At 32.0% G+C, this 17655-nt stretch overlaps 3 protein-coding genes across 15 annotated transcripts; 1 reads left to right on the top strand and 2 right to left on the bottom strand.

Annotated features, from left to right (window-relative positions):
* Positions 1-1241: 1241 nt before the first annotated feature.
* Positions 1242-4630, bottom strand: LOC109798840 (Pentatricopeptide repeat (PPR) superfamily protein). Its single transcript, XM_020359243.3, has 3 exons — positions 2654-4630; positions 2480-2579; positions 1242-1428 (listed from the first exon to the last, which is right to left on the bottom strand). Exon 1 carries the CDS (start codon positions 4554-4556, stop codon positions 2898-2900), a length of 1659 nt encoding a protein of 552 aa, XP_020214832.2. The 5' UTR covers positions 4557-4630; the 3' UTR covers positions 1242-1428; positions 2480-2579; positions 2654-2897.
* Positions 4631-7206: 2576 nt separating this feature from the next.
* On the top strand, positions 7207-10314 carry LOC109799112 (BTB/POZ domain-containing protein At1g50280). The gene is made up of 3 exons (XM_020359626.3): positions 7207-7517; positions 7629-8786; positions 9739-10314. The coding sequence occupies exons 1-3, from the start codon at positions 7455-7457 to the stop codon at positions 10138-10140; spliced, it is 1623 nt and encodes a 540-aa protein (XP_020215215.1). The 5' UTR covers positions 7207-7454; the 3' UTR covers positions 10141-10314.
* A 625-nt stretch (positions 10315-10939) lies between these two features.
* XRCC2 (homolog of X-ray repair cross complementing 2 (XRCC2)) lies at positions 10940-16312 on the bottom strand. Of its 13 annotated transcripts, none has more exons than XM_083061974.1 (10): positions 15776-16312; positions 15600-15670; positions 14903-14965; positions 14479-14622; positions 13418-13502; positions 12145-12168; positions 11943-12043; positions 11792-11843; positions 11550-11636; positions 10940-11427 (listed from the first exon to the last, which is right to left on the bottom strand). In XM_083061974.1, exons 1-7 carry the CDS (start codon positions 16250-16252, stop codon positions 11972-11974), a joined length of 936 nt encoding a protein of 311 aa, XP_082918100.1. In that variant the 5' UTR covers positions 16253-16312; the 3' UTR covers positions 10940-11427; positions 11550-11636; positions 11792-11843; positions 11943-11971. The 13 variants fall into 13 exon arrangements, with proteins under 13 accessions (XP_082918100.1, XP_082918099.1, XP_082918098.1 ...); XM_083061973.1 differs by having other exon boundaries at positions 11523-11636; positions 12132-12168; positions 15776-16311; XM_083061972.1 differs by having other exon boundaries at positions 12132-12168; positions 15776-16311.
* Positions 16313-17655: the final 1343 nt, after the last annotated feature.

Here is a 17655-nt window from a genome sequence, read left to right as displayed (position 1 = left end):
TTATTTTAAATGAGTTATTTGTGACATATATTATGTCATTTATAATTTTTAATATTATTTATGACATGCATTATAAGTTTAGAACTTGAAAAATTATATATTCTATTTTTTCAAAATTTAAAATATATAAATACTTTTAATCAATTGATCTATTTTACCTCATTCAACCCAACCTAAATAAAATTGGGTGAAATTTGATTGGATCATTTAACAAAATATTACAAATCCAGCCTAATTATTTTAATTGAATCAAATTTTTAAGTTAGTAAAACTCAAACTAATTTTACCATTTACATCATAATATTAATTACTCTCCAATAAAATCACACGGCTTATAAGGTCACTTTTAAAGTTGTTATTTTAATAGCAACCGATGTTAGAAATAATATATATATATATATATATATATATATATATATATATATATATATATATATATATATGTGTGTGTGTGAGAGAGAAATCTATACCTATATATAAAAATAATTTTCTGATTTTGTTATATAATTTTTGAACTACTTTATCTTTAAATTTTTAATTAATAAAAAAATAATATTAAAAATTAATTATTCTTACAAATTTAAGAATATAATTCAAGACATTAAAATTTAAAAATTAGACATAATATCAATTAATTTAACAAAACATTAACAATTCTTAAATACCTTTAAACAAATATAAAAACATAAAATATATTAATCTCACTAATATAATATTAAAAGAGTTCACACTTCATATTCATCAAGTTGCTTTAATCGTTAGAAATAGTAAGAGGATAATTAGTTTGGAAAGTCAAATTATTAAATTCTCTATACACTAATTTTGGTGAATATTATAAATTAAATGCAAATAATTAAAGTTAAAGACCGTGATTACCGCCGGTAGATATCTATCATTGAATACGAATCAGAAATACATACTCTCTCCCATTTTTTATTCATAGTCGTTTTGTCAGAATTTGTCATTTTTTTTCATTGTTGTTTTACTAAAATCAATGATTTATTAATTTTTTTCTCATTTTTACCCTTGATAATTAATGTATGTTTACTGAACAATGTACCTATTTATTTTTAATGTCTATCTATTTTTTCTCCAACTACCTATATAAAATTAATGTTACATTTAAAAGAGCGATATATTTCTAACAAAATACTATAAAAAAAATAGAAAGTAGAATAAGAAAGTAAGTAATAAATATTTTTGAAAACTAAAATATTAATCATTTTCTTAAGTCTCGTGCAAAACCTTAAACGACTATGAATAAAAATGGAGGGAGTATCAATCATTGAATGATATAATATATAATATGATTACATATTTCATTTACAATGATTAAGACTTCGTCCTTCCACTAGTTGCTGTCGAAGACTTGCCCAATATTTTTATGGCTGTCCGTCACGTATCTCACGTATCTCCTTTGTCCTCGTCCTAAGAAGGTAAATAGGGAATCAACAATAATGGACAATTAATAGCAGTTAATAGGAGTGGCAACTCCTTGTGGATTTTTCAGCATAAATTAGGAACAAAACAGAGCAATTTAATAAGGTAATTGAATATAAGGCAGTACCTCATCCTGATTAGAGACTCATCATAATAGTCCACAACTCTATTTCATGCAGAATTTATCAATAAATCTCATTCCTGTTGCTTTTTATCATAGCGTCACAGCGTAAATAATATATACTACTACTTTTCTAAGTCTTCTCACATAAACTTTATGCTGACTTTGGTCTTGAATTTAAAATTTGTACTATTAAAACAAGTGCTAAGCCAATCTTACAATGGATCTCCTGGCCCCTCCTCCAATTTTCAATTCAACCAAGCATACTTTGCAGTTCTAAGCAGAGACGGTATTTTCCTCCCAAATTGATAATACAAGCCAAAATTTTAAATTAGAACAAAAATAAATTCAATTTTCTCTCCTGGCCAAAACATCAATATTACCAGGAAGTTTGTCAACAAGTGTTCTCATGACATCAAGCATTTCTATTAATATTTATCAATCTAGGAGCATCCCATATAGCAACAACCAAAATAATAAAATACATGCTTTACTAAGTTTTAAGCTATAAACTTCATGGACTCTAGGAATATACATATACACTAGCATACATTTTGAATAAAGCAAAACCAAAGAAGGCTCAAACATTTTCCATATTTAAAACCACATTTCAACATCTCAATGCTAGGAAGTTTCACCAACTTAGTTCACCAAATTTTGACTTGCGAAATAAAGCAAACATTTGATATTCAGAATTAAAATGAATCTAGGAAAGCAAAATATTAATTTGAGATCAAGAGTGCAAGAATTATCATAGCATGAATTTAATAAGGAAAACATTATCCTGCTCATGTTTTCTACAAAGGGAAATGATTAGAACGAATTTAAGAAATTAGGAACAGAATTAAGAGGAGATTAATAACAACTAACAAATTACAGCCAGAATAAAAGGAACAAAAACCATATTGAAATTCCTACCTTCCCCTGAATCAGCTTCGAGGCTTCACGAGTTCCTCCTTCCTTTGCATTTGTGTCTTGTCGCACCCACTACATCTCAATTTCTCTCTTCAATTCAAAGCTGGAACAATAATTTGTAAATCAGAATCAACAATAACCAACACACAAATTCAAAAGGACAGAAATGAGACATACCTGAACAAGAGTTTAGCAAAACGTTGACAAGAATCTATGGTGTGACAGATTTTTGCAAATTCAGAAACCCTTCAAGATACCATGAGAGAGTCGCGGTAGAAAGAGAGGAGAAATTTTGGGGGAGGGTTGATTGAAAGTCCTCAAACCCTTCCCCTCTTTTTAAATATCTTCCAAATATTGGGAAAACATGTCTAACACCTTCCCTTTTCCCTCTACAGTCAACCATCCAAACACGCTCTTAAATTCATGAGTTAAAACCATCCACTTCTATCCAACTATATCCCGGAGTCTTTTCCACTTGTAATCCTTTCATGACCTTCCTAACCTGAGCAGCTGCTTCCCAGTTTTGACACATTTTGTACAAGTTTGTCAGAAGTGCATAACTACCACTATCGTTTGGCTTCTGATTAACCAATAAAATGCCTATATGTTCACCCATTTCAAAATCTTTGTGGACCATGCAGGCTCCAAATAAAGCCCCCAATACACCTGGGCTAGGCTTCATTGGCATATTATCAATAATTTGTTTAGCATCTTCCAAATACCCTGCTCGACCAAGCATATCAACCATGCAACCATAATGGTCCATCTCTGGCTTCAAATTATAAGAATGTCTCATCAATTCAAATAACCTTTTCCCTTCCTCTACAAAACCTCCATGAGAACAGGCAGCAAGAACACCAACAAAGGTAACTTCGTTAGGTTGAATGCCACTTTTCAACATGCAAGAAAACATATGCAATGCTCCAATCGCATCCCCATGCACAGCCAACCCATGTATTATTGCTGTCCAAGTGTACACATTCTTAACTGGCAAGTTTTCAAATACCCTTAAAGCATCGTCAATACACCCACATTTTGCATACATATCCACCAATGCAGTCCCTAGCTCTGCATTCAGATTTATCTTATTAGACTCTATATATTCATGAACCAACCTTCCTTGATCCAAAGCCCCCATGTGAGCACAGGCAGTAAGAACACTAGAGAACGTAAAATCATTGGGCACAACATCATCCAATAACATGTCCCAGAAGGCACGAAGTGCATCTTGGAACTTGTTACTTTGCACATAACCAGCTACAAGCACGGTCCAACAAACCACATTTCTGTAAGGCATTTCATTAAACACTTTGCAGGCATCCTCACAAAGACCACACTTGAAATACATATCCATGAGAGCACTACAAATATAACCATCCAACCGAACTTTCCCTGATTCCACGTAAAACCCATGAACCCACTTTCCGAAATTCGCATCGCCTACCAATGCAGCAGCACGTAAAACACTAGTAACAGTGATTGCATCAACTACCATGCCCATCGACCTCATATTCACAAAACTCTTGAGAGCCTCAGCAGGAGAATCGTTTTTAACATACCCATTGATCAACGCAGTCCAAGCAACAGTGCCCTTGAAGGGACTTTCATCAAACACTTGGCGTGCACTTTCCATGAACCCAGAATTGGCAAAAGCCGGAATGAGGGTGTTGCTGACGAAAAGATCGAGATCAAAGCCAAGTTTGAAAATTTGCGCATAAAGCATAAAAGGGTGGTGGCCAATGGTCTTGGAGAGCGTCTTGAGGAGCAAAGGGAAGGTGTGTTTGTCGGGTTGCACGCCCTTTTGTCGCATTTTTGCGTAGCATAGAAAGGGGTGGGAGCAGGCTGCGATGATTTTGTTGAAGAGGCGAGTGTTGGAAGAGTGAATGGTGTTGAAGAGAAGTAAGAGAGAGGTATTTGAGAATGGAACACATTGGATGAGTTTGGTGAGGAAAAGAGTGTGTTGTGTTGAATAGAGACCGGAAGTGACGATGATGGATTGAATCTGTTTGCATTGCTCCAATGTTTGGTGTTTGTTGAATAGAGAGACAAGAGTGTTGCTCCAACCAGCTAAAGATAACATAGCATAACATTGGTGCAAGAAACCGCCAGAACTACTAGACTGGTTACATCGATAGAACACTAATTTGTTAGGAAAAAACTTAGTTACATATATATAGGTGCGGTGAGTGTTGGTATAAGTTTTATTTTGGTATTTAATGTAGGTGTTGTTAATTTATATTTATGCGTTTTATCAAATTAAAATTCTAACTATTGACTGAAAAATAACATAAACTGCATTTAAAAAATTTATCTAAATTTTGTTATACAATTTTTTAAATATAATTAATACTATTTCTTAATTAGAATTGAAATTTTAGTTTAATATTATATAAATATATTTAATATAAATCTCATTAATATATATTTATTTGTTATATCGAGATAAAATTTAAATTTTTAATTAAAAATTAACACTAACTACACATTGAAAAAGTGTGTTTCTGGTACACGTGGCAATGCTTGCTAACTCCAATTACATCTTTCTTGTTTCATTTATTTATTTATTTTTCTCTCGCGGGCTCCTTGGGTCGGTTGAAAACTGAATTCAAAGCCAACGATCTAAAGGTTAAAAAGCCCAACATGAAACAAAGTGAGTTACTTTTAACCCGTTTTCACTTTTCCTTCTTTTTTTTTATATATAGAAAAGTGGCTAAAAAAAAGTCAACATTGGTTCGTAAAAATAGTAATATACTTTATAGGTAAAAGAACAAACTATATTTTTTATTTTAATTTATAATGATTAAAAAATACTTCACTAACTTGTTATATAAAAAGTCAATTTATTTTTAATGATTTAAAAAAATTTATATTTTAAAAAGTGAGTCACCCATAAACCAACCTTTGTGACCCACAACCAGCAAAGAGTTGGGTTGGTACAGCAAAGTTATAGTCACCATTTAATTAGATTAGGCCTATGCAATTCAAAAGTGTGTTGGCCATTATGATTCAATTCAAATAGGTCGAATTAACCTAAATTCAGATCTCCAATTGGGTATAAGAAGTGACCTCCATCCAAAGTTTAATCCATCGATCAACATGTCTTGGGAAGAGAAAAATCTCCCTTTTGAGGGAGAATGAAACTCTTGAATTTTTTTTTTTTTTTTTTTTTTGAGTTCCGGAAATTCAAATTTTCATAATGTAAAGAATTATCTTCCGAAATTTAAATTTCAATATTCATTTTTTATACAGTTCCAACATTTAAATTTTTGAAATTTTTATTTTATAATCTGAAATTTTATTTCTAAAATAAATTCAACCACGTGTATAAAATTATTATTTTTAATTATACACAATAAATGTAAAGTAAGAAAGGAAGTCCAAATAGCAATTCCCGTATGGCCAAGCCCAAATCGCACAAGACCGAAGGCCCAATGTAGAAACTTAGATCCAGCCGATCTTGAAGTATTATCCACCGTTGCATTATAAATTTTTTTTTTAAACAATAATACTTTAAAAAAATATCATTCTAATTTATTTAATTTGATATTTTATTTACGAGTTTTTTATTCTTTTAAATATTTTTTAAAAATTTCATTTAAATTTTAAATCTTCACACATTACATTGAATTGAAATTTAAAAGTGTTTTTTTAATGCCACCTCTCAAAAAAGCATATGGTGTATTAATTAAATAAATGAGTGAGCTAATTAGTATTTTATAAGAAAATGTTAAGCAAGAATAATTATTATTAACAAAAGAAGAAAAAGAAAAATAGGTACACGTGAAGGCATAAAAAAGATGCTGTGCGTGGGCAAGTTGACAATTAATTTGAAAGATGCATTGCATTGGTCGGCAGAGAGACCCGTGATTGATTCTTCTTAACTTAATTAATTTACAATTTGTAGCATTATTTGGAGACAATTTTTATTTTAGTCCTCAAAATTTTAATACACATCTTTTTATTATGCATTTTTCTCTTCCTCCTTTTGATGCCCATTTATTTGACAGGAGCCACCGACGCTTTTATATCAAAAGAAAATTACCCAAAATGATTTTTGAAATTATTTCTCCGTTTATACAATAGTAATTATTAATAAAGATATAATTCGTCTAATATACCAATTTAAATATATTTAATTGGCGTAAATATTTTTCTCCGAAATAGATTAAATTTTATTAGATAAAGTTGTGAAGTAAAAAAAGGGTAGTAACAATGGTTTACCCGTAGGGTCCATGTTCACGTGTTACGAAAGTGTATCAGTCGAAAATCCAGGAGACAGAGAACCCTATTTGCATTACGTGACATGACACAAATGTGAAATACTAAAATATGAACATTTATATGTACTTCGGGTTTCCATTTCTTTTCTCGCAGACACTATTTGCTGCATCAGACAAAACCCTCACATAAGGTTTTGCTATTTGTTCCACCAACACATGATATAACAAAATATTATTGTGATTTTCTTCAATTATTTCATAACCTTGTTGGGTACATGAAACAATAGGACAATTTAGGCAAATATACATAGCTCAGTAGCTCCTGTGCCTCCACGTTTACAATAATACTAAAAACTTGTCATAGATGGGACGTATACATGGGATCTGTCATAAAATAGCCAAAACTGAACCATGATAACTAGCACTGTACACTCACGGCACAAAACCGTATTCAATAATAAACAAATCATTATATAAAGAATAAAATAAAGAAGTATGAATAATGTTACAAACTTGTAGCCGAAACTAGTTCATAATTTAATTAGGTGGGTTGGGAATGATGCACCCCTCTGCCATATAAAAAAAAATAAAGCACCCATTTAGGTCAGAAAATTAACATATAACCAGGCCACAGTAGGATGATAGTAGGTTACATCTTGTAGAAAGCATTTTCTCTTTTTTCATAAAGGGTGCATATCCACAAGAACATTTTTTTTGTTTTTTTGTTTTATCTGTTTTCCTTCAATGCAGAAGTAGCCATGCCGAAGCCTTGTGACTTGCAAATCAACATTGATGGTCAGCAGATATTCTTTTTGAAAGAGGTATTGATTATTGTTTCCCCTCGACTCTTTCTAGAGTGATAGTTTGATGTTTTCATAGAAAAATTATAAACATTGGTTGTGTAAGGTGACTCTAGTTTATTTATTTTGCAGAAGGTTATATCAAAATACTGTGGGGGGTTGAAGAAAGTCTTGAATCACCAAAAGAGAAGATGTCAAGTGAAGCAGTTGGGGATTAGGATCAATGATTTCCCTGGAGGACCAGAAGGGTTTGAGCTAGTTTCAAGGTTTTGTTACAACAATGGCAAAATCCAAATCACTGTAGCTAATGTGTCTCTCCTCCACTGTTGTGCTGTTTATCTTGGAATGACTGAGGAGGTATTCAGCAACAATCTCTTGCAACAAACAGAAACTTTTCTTGAGGGAATCTATTACTGGAAATGGAGTGACATACAAGCAAGTCTCAAGAGTTGCCAGTTGTTTTATGCATATGTAGATGGCTATGGTCTATTGGAGAAGATCATTTGTGCCTTGGCAAAGATTGTCCAGAATTCAGATGCAAACTTCGTCACTTCCTCACCTTCATGTTCATCATCATCAACTTCACCAGAAAGCAATTCTGCTAAGAGATTCTCTTTTGCATCCAAAGCCACCCCAGAAAAAATAAAGTCAACTTTGTCACGCAAGGCATGGTGGTTTGATGATTTGGAAACTTTACCACCAAAGATCATTGAGAAACTCTTCCAGACTATTGGAGCATACAAAGCTGATAACAAAGATTTAGTCCTCACAAGGTTTCTGTTACATTATCTGAAAATAGCTACTCAAACCGGAGTGGTTAATTGCAGTAACAGCAATGAGTATGCTGCTCTTGCAGAAACAGCTGCTTATGGAGTCATATTTGTTGGAAGAATGAACTTTTCTTGCAGAGGCCTTTTTTGGGTACTAAGGATTGTATCAAAGTTTGGGTTGAGTAGAGGCTGCAGAACTGAATTGGAGAAATTGATTGGTGGGATGCTTGAGCAAGCTACACTAGATGATCTTCTAGTCTCTGGTCATGACATAGGAGTTTATTATGATGTTAATTTGGTGATAAGATTGGTTAGACTATTTGTTGATATTAATGGTTCTGATGGAGTGTCTTTAGAGAAACTGAAAAAGGTTGGTAGGTTAGTTGACAAGTATTTGAGAGAGATATCCCCTGACCAGAACCTCAAGATCTCTAAATTTCTTGGAGTAGCAGAATGCTTACCAGACTCTGCAAGGGATTGTTATGATGGAGTCTACAAGGCCATTGACATCTATATTGAGGTGAATAACACATACCCTTCTTCCATTGCTTTTCTTATGCATCATCTTCCAAAAAAAATCATAGCAAGTGGAAAAGAGCAAATAGATAATAGGTCTTGTTTTGCTTGAGAAAGCAATTTTTTGTTTTTACTTTTATTTTTTTTACAAATAATTACATAAGTATTACTTTATTTTTATTTTCTGACACTAAAAATTTGTACAAAAAAACAATAAAGATCCCTGTTTATTTTATTCTCAATTTGTTTCACCTTCCTTTCTTTTCTTCTTCCTTTTCTATTTTATATAGATATACATATTCTTTTTTTATTTTATATACATACACGTATGACTGTATTATCTGTCATAGCAATCAAACAAACAAAGAAAATAAAGAAAGTACATGCCTGGATACATACAAAATTTATATAATAAAAATTTACAAGATACCCTAATTATTTCTCATCTTTCTAAGAGTATCTCTCTTGCATTATCAGTAGGAGCTTCAGCAGTGAAGACAATAAATTCGATGCTCTAGCATCAAAATTTCATATTACTTTTAATTGTATTTTAAACAGTACGTTGGCTCTTTAACCTTTCTTTTGTGGTCACTGTCTTGTGTTTTCTGTTGTAGTTTATGTTTGCTATTACATGACCCGGGAAAGGGAAATAATATTAAAATGTCAAGGCATGTGATCTACTATGAAAATTCTTTCACCTCTTGCTCGTTTGTAATAAGACAAAACTTAGATGTAGTTTTTAAACATTTTTGGCATTCGCTTTCCGTATAAAATAAAAGTTTAACTTTGATAATTTATTTAATGAAAGTTTACAATAAATGTCAAAATATATTTCCTCATAAAACTTCAATTCTTGACAGCATTTACCTGACACTATAGCGTACTAGTTTAGTTTTGTTCTTTCGTACCACCGTATACGAAATATTCTCATTTCCGGAACCAATAATGATTTGCAGTCTCACCCAATTATCACATTTGAAGAAAGATCGAGACTGTGTAGATGTCTTAATTACAGCAAACTCAGCTTTGAAGCTAGTAAGGATCTGGCCAAGAACCCCAGAATACCTCCAAGGGTTGCAATGCAGGCTCTCATTTCTCAACAATCAAAAATCCCAACGAGTGACTTTGTAACCGAGAGTCCAAGAATGAAGCCTTCCCAAATAGTTTTGTACAATGAAACCAACAAAGATAGCTTCTCCCAAGAGAAGAAAGATATGAGACTAAACCTGGAGAGAATGCAATGGGGAGTGATAGAATTGGAGAAATTACACAAAATGAACGGTCAAGTGTCAAAGTTGTTGACTCATCATGTCTCGCTTAATCCTGCACGTGCTTCATCATCACCAAGATTTTGTTGATAAGATCTGGTGCACCTGTTTTACTACTGTCCAAGATATTATGGCATTTCTGGAAATGTATAAAGCTGTAATTGTAATTTTATTTTATATTTGCTTTAGAATTTCAACGTGATAGTTGGAGTCAAATAGTAAAGATTTCTTCATTATGGCAACACCTGAAGTTGCCTACATAAACATTATTCTGCGAACAAAAGAAACAATATTAATGCGTATTAAGTGCTATGGGTAGTAAAGTTTTTATCGCTTCTAATGTCTATTTTAATCCGTCACTAGTGATATGCTGGCCAAATTAAAGTAAGCCACATAACAAAAGTCTGTTTAGGTCAATTTTTTAAGAAGCACTTCTTAAAACAATTAGTAAAAAAAAATCAAAATAAGTTTTTTAATGAACTAAAACTAACTGACAATAAGTTAAAAATAAGATTTTAATAAAACTAATAGAAGAAAATTTTTACAAATTAATTTATACATGAATTAGTTTTAATTTATAGAAAAACTTATTTCATTTTTCTTTTCTCATCTAATCTCCTAGAATGCTTTTAGAGAAATTTACTTAAAGAGACCCTAAATTTTGGTCGTTTCTAAATTATAGGAATAAGAAATTAATGCATGAGAGCAGAAAGAGATGTTGAAACATGCACAGACAATATTACAAGTGCCCAACAAAGGCAATCTTTTCCTTTCTTTTTACGAATGCGCTACCAAACATAGGATAAGCTTCATCCTTCCTATGCAACCTTTTTCTTTCCTTTACATCCTAGAAACACAACAAATTCTAGAAGAATAGGCACGTAAAAGATTAGCAGCAATGCAATGATCACTTGAAATATAATCTTATTTAATGAGTGCACAAAATAATAATAGAAAGATATTTTCCTAAACAAAGAATGTAATATTTTCATATGAACTACTCATGATGAGCTAGGAAGCACTGGAATTCTATACTGCAGACACTGAAAAGTTACAGATACGAAGAATGTGAGCATGATCGCGAGCAGATAAGGATGTTGAGGGCGAATAGAATTCAACGATCAAACATGGGTGCTGAATTTTTCTCAAGTCAGGTTGGAAAAATATTAGATCCTTCTGATAAGCGCCACATCAGAGATGGGTTCCTGCAATCTGGGAATATGAATCGTCCCACCAGTCACCACCTTATCAAAATCATGAAGCTTGCAAAAGGTTTATTAGACGCAATTGGACTTTGCCCAGTAATTACATTTCAAATGCTTCTTGGACTTGGCCAAGAAAATGCTTGATGGGATATTTTCAGCCAGCACTGTTATCCTGTTGTAGGATTGAAAAAATGGTCAATCTTTCTGGAACAGCAAAGTGGAATAAAACTCCTCTTTCGTTTTTGTGGCATATAAGAATAACTTAACCTCACAAAAATGGATCTCGATAATTACTTGATATGGATCCTATCTGTGTCATAATATTGAGTCCAATCAAGAAGTCGCATGCTTGTTCTTTTCGCTCAAGTTCTTTACGTGAAACTGTATTACATCAACCAACAACACAAGCAATAAATTCTTTTGAAAGCAAATAAGCAAGAGGACTGCGAAAGTATTAATGATGGTAACAAGCATATATTTAGAAACTACAGAAGAGACAATAATTAATTACTCAGCACAGAAGGATGATGAATCACATATAGACATCCCATGGCAACATGTGCTTCACGAGTCCAGAAAGACACCAGCCTACAAGGTCAACAAATCCAAAACTAAGTCCAACAAAACAATCAAGTTTAATAACCTTAAAATTGTCTAAAAACCACGATCCACACATCATGTTCTTACATCTTTCACTACAATCTTATCAGCAAAATTCAATCTTGGCAATAACCATTCCAACAAATAGAATGAGGAGTTTTGATAATTGGTTGCAACTGGATGATCATCTGAAAGGTAATAATATGATGAAATCATGGCTGATGAAAAAAGAAATTCTAAATTGTAATTTGTAATCAGTGATAATGGACTCCAAACCTGAAGAACGTACAAGTATTCTGTGTGTAACAAAGGACTGTGACAGTTGAAGGAGCAGCGTCAAATTAGAAATCTTAATACTGAATTAAAATAACAAGCAATTAAATTAGAAATTACAAATATTTAGATATTTATAATCATGCTCAATATTTAGGGTGTGTTTGTTTCAAAGGAGAGGATAGGGATTTTAATGGAGGGGAGGGGGAGGGAGGAAGAGGAATTAGAAATTTTGTTTGGCTAAGCGGAAAGAAGGGAAGGGGAGATAGTTCTTTTCTTGTTTAGTTCATAAGGGAGGAACAGATTTTAAAAGTCAAATCACCTTTGTATCCTTTTAATTTTAAATTAAAAAACATAGATAAGGATATTTTGAACATTATACTAAAAATGTTTTAAAATCCCTCCTTTCCCTCCAACCCACCCACCCCCCAATATTGGAGGAGAGCTAAAATTAGATGAGAAAGAGTTTTGCTTCCCTCCATTTCCCTTTATATCCTTTTAATTTTAAATTTAAAAACATAAATAAGGGTATTTGAGACATTATACTAAAAAGTTTCAAAATTCTTCCTCTCCCCTCCCCTCCAAATCCTCCCACTATTTGAGGGGAGCTAAAATTATATGAGGAGGGGCTTTGCTTCCCTCCATTCCTCTCCTTCCTCCTAAAAATTGAACCAAACACAAAAAGTTTATAAAAACCCCTCCCCTCCGTTTCATTCCCCTTGAACCAAACACTGTTAAAAAAGATTCTATATGTAAACATCTGCTTTTACATCTCCAAATAATTAAATATAAAGCACTTGAGAAGGTTATTTGAAGCACTACCTGAAATTTAATAACATAAAAGCTCCCACCTTTAACTATTGTCCTATTAATCATAAGCAGAAACCAGCGGTATTGACAAACATCCAAGTCCTATTAGAACATATCTGAAACCTTATCTATAATACAAATAAAGATAATTGTGGATAGTTATCTATCATAAACTTTTGCCCAAAAAATATTTATAAATATCTTCACTTTACGTAGCATGTTTTCCAAATAAAAATTGTCAGGGTATTCATATGATTGTTCAAACAATATATCACAGATAATTACTCTCACTTTCTCCCCCTTTCCCATGTCTCTCCTACTAATCCCTTATTGCCTAGTGTTCTTCCACTTTCTGTCATTATTTTTATTAATATTTCATATATCACCTCATTTTTAGGCTTTCTTAGGAGAGTTGGTCTTGGGACACACCGACACACACATGACAAATGTATAAGATGTACTAGTAACAAAACTTTTACCTGCCAAACAGATGGCATGTATTCCCGATACTGAAAAGTTTGATGGTTTCTTGTCACGTTTCTTGAACATCGTTCTTCCATATTCCTGTTATAGGGTATCAATCATACATAAAATCAAGAAGTAAAATTGAGATTGGAACAGAAAACACTGCCATATATTTTATTAGTGTCTGATCGAAAATTAGCAAAAAAAAAAATGATACAAAAATAGAGACATTGCAAATGCAAATGACCTGACAAATCACAATTAAACAATGAAGGCCAATTGGGTTTCACTAAATTCTCTGGGCTTTACAAAGTGTTGAAAAAATATTAGAGAGAGAAAATTAGGGCACGAGGATGTTACTTTGTTAGAGAGAGAAATATATTTACAGAGAAAAGAACACTGTAAAAAGGAAGTAAACTTAATCAAAGCCCATACATACATTTATATAGGAGCAAAGAGTAATGATAAAGCTTTTATTGTCGATTAATTACCCATCAGCCTCCTTATTAACAGCAATCAATCTATTAAAATGATTCTCCTATTAATCACCCTTGAAATGGGTCAACTATTTGGTTCACTGGAAGGGAGGGGAGAGGGGAAGGAGTTTTAAAACCAATTTACTTTTATATCCTTATAATTTTAAATTTAAAAACATTTAAAAAAATAATTAAAAAAAAAAAAGATATTTTGGACATTATACTAAAAATGTTTTAAAATGCCTCTCCCCCCTCCAAATCCTTCCAATATTGGGTGGGTGGGTGGAGGGAGCTAAAATTAGATGAGGAAGGTTTTTCCCCCTCCACTCCCTTCTTAAAAATTGAACCAAATAAGAAAAGTTTATAAAAACTTCTCTCCTCTCCTTCATCCCCCTCTAACCAGACACTATGTAACCCACAACTCTACTAAATAGTTATTCATGCTTTTGACACAGTGCAAGGTGCTATCAAAATCAACCTTTTACCAAATCAAAAGATATCTTTCTGTTCATACAAGATTTCAGGTGAGATTCAAGAGTTCTTCAAACTTCTCTATTATCTGGAAATAAAGGAACAAATTTTAATATTATAGAACTCACCCTTTGAGCTCATTTGAAGACGTAGAATATTTGTTCCCAAAAATCACTGACTTTGTAGCTATAACAAGCATAGGGTGCACCTGAAGAAGTTTTCTAATATTCTGAACTACGGCTTCAGACACGGTCTGAAGGAAAAGTTTTTTCCTGCATCACATTTAATATCTACTAATTAAAATCAACATACATCTGAACCAATGATACAGGTAAGTACTACAATTAATAGAGCCTCCGGTCAATATCCTCCTTGCTTTGTGTCTATAAGTTTTCACTCCTTTTAAGAAAGCTAAAAGGGACAATTTGATCATTTGAGATTGAGAATTCTAAATGTAAATGGATCCTCTGTGAATTCTAAAGCATGAGGCCAAAAAACACCCACTGCAATCCGCTAGGAAACATCAAATATGTATATAACATTATAACTTACTTGTTGTTTTCTCTTTGAGACAAGAACATTGATGCACGATCCATCCAATGAAAAGCTCCAATGCTGTCACATACGGTTTGATCAGTCAAAGTTTACTTAAACATCAGATCAAGTCTTCGCACAATTAATTCAGAGCCTATGCCAGCCATCATAATCAGAATTAACAATGCCGCAACATTCAAAGAAACAGTTGGATAAAGACATAGAAAAGGCTTAAAGTAGAGATGTAAATGAGTTGAGTTGTTATGTTTGGTATGTTAATTGTTAAAATGCTCAATTAGGCTAGTTTGTTTTGCTAAACAAACAAGTTCAAATTTGAAGTCAAGCTAATGACAATATAAAGATCGTGAATAAATCTTTATCATATAGTATATGTTTGAATAAACTTTCCCAGAAGTACTAAAAAATGAAATAAGTTTTCCTATAAGCTAAAGTTAACATACCATAAACTAATTTGTAAAAGCTCTCTAGTATTAGCTTCTCCAACAAATTTTTTTTAACATGTGCATGAGTTAATTTTAGCTTATGAAAAAAGCTAATTTCACTTGTTTCTCTCCTAAAGTGCCGCTGCCAGAGAAGTTTATCCGGAAAGACGCATATAAGAAAACACTCCTAAACTTTAGAAATGCGACCAAAAATACAAGAGGATATTTATTTGACAAAAACATTTGAAATTAAAGAGGAAGAAGAAAGCAACCTGTCAATCAAGAGGAGGTGAACACCAACTCCATGAACTTGTTTCTCCTTCTCTAAGCGACAATGCAATGTCTGTGGCAGAACAAAGGGAATAAGATACACAACCAGTGACACTCCACCACAAAGAAGCACAAGCACCACGATAAAAAAAAAATAAATATAAAAAAAAACATTTACCCTGAGAGTGTGAAGAAATTGAAAGGTGTCGTAACAACGGGCGTACAAGAAGCGAGCCATGCATAGATCGTACAGCGTTTGATCACAATGTCGTGTTCCGTCTTCCGTGATGCGATGAAGGAGCAACTGCGAGAAGCGCGCGATATCGAAGCGGCAATCGAGGTCGAGAAAGAGGACGAAGTGGTCGAGGCCGCCGTAGTGTTTGGGGAGAAGGGCGGTGATTGCGGCGTGGATGAGAATGTGCGTCTTGGCGGAAGGTGAGGGGCCGACGAGCTCGAGGACGTTGCCGACGCGGAGAGGAACCCTGTGCAGCGGCGGAGGGAACAAGAAAGGACGCACGCTGCTAACCCTACTTAGCATCTCCCCTGCACTCTCCTCTCCTCCGATCCAACCTTCAATTTCCTCTCTCTCTCTCTTCTCCATTTCTCTTCTCGCTTTGCGTCTCGATTCAAACTTCAATCTCTTCCGCTCGCTCATTCGGGATTCCACTCTATGTTCTTCTTCTTCTTTTTTTTTCTTTTTTTTTTTGTACCCGCCACATATTTTAAATTTGTCTTAAATATGATTTTCTCATGTGTAGTGTGAGTTTTTTTTTTTTTTTTCCTTTGTAATTTTTTCCTATAAAAATCAATAGTTTTATTTTTAATATATGTATTTATAAAAATATTAGTTTGTTGATATTATAATGTCTCACGTGATCAAATAATCACATCATTATAAGTCCAAAACTGATACATTAAAAGTCGATCCAATATATATTTTGAGTCTTAAAACGAATTTTAAAGTTAAATTTTTTTAAAATTAATAACAATAGTTTATTTTAATTTTATCTAAAATTTATTTTTTGAGCCTTTTGAAATGTAAGTCGAGAAGATGAAGAATACAGTAAGTTTAGTTAATAATATTCACAATTTGGGGCTTAATTTAGTGGGGAGAAGAAAAAATAATAGAAAAGTGGATAAATAATATTGAAAATTTGAACTTGATTTAGTGGGAAAAGAGGAATTAATAAGAAAGTGAACCTAGTTTAAAGATGAGAGAGAGTGACAAGAAAATTAACAGTCACTCATAAAAAAAAATGAACTTTTAGCAAAAAAATTACAATACTAAGATCAAACTTCAGTTCTTACAATGTTAGACTTAAACAATGACCAATAAACCAAAGTTAATATTAATACAATTAATTTATTAAGTTCTATAAGTACAAAAAAATATTTTGGGAGCCTACTATACATAGGATTGGCCTAAAATATTTTTAGCAGTCTAAAGTTAAGGTTTGACTACTTTATGTTTGGGTCAACCTTGGATACATCATTTATGTTATGTCAGTATAATTTCATATTATCATGTGTTATATTAGCATGATATGTCATATGATATCGTAGTTTGTATAATGTTAAAAATAAAAAATTAAATTATAATGATAATATATATATATATATAAATTAAAAAAAAATTACATAAATTAAGAGAGAAAAAAATGTAACATATTTTTAGGCACGAACAAAATCTCTTAAATATATCATATAAATTTAATAAAATTAAGAATTTAATGATGACATATTATTAATGTAAATAATTTTATATAATCAATTAATAAAAATCACAATTTTTATAATTTTTAATATAGTTATCGTAAAAGTTAATAAATTTATCTATATTTATTATAAAGATGATAGATTTTAGTATTTACCTTTTTATTTACATTTTAGTATTGAATATTATTATTTCTAAATTTAATAATTATCTTTTTTTAAAATTCTTTATAAATAAATATATGAAAATACGAATTATTTATTTTTTTACTAATTATTTATAATAAAATTATGGTTAGATAATTATATAAAATTACTTACGATCATTAAATTCTAAAATTAATA

The sequence above is a fragment of the Cajanus cajan genome, chromosome 8 (assembly GCF_000230855.2).
Source record: "Cajanus cajan strain Asha chromosome 8, NIPB_CcT2T_4, whole genome shotgun sequence".
Lineage (NCBI taxonomy): Eukaryota > Viridiplantae > Streptophyta > Magnoliopsida > Fabales > Fabaceae > Cajanus > Cajanus cajan.
Note: the sequence above shows the minus strand (reverse complement) of the source record. Positions and strands in the feature narration are given on the sequence as shown.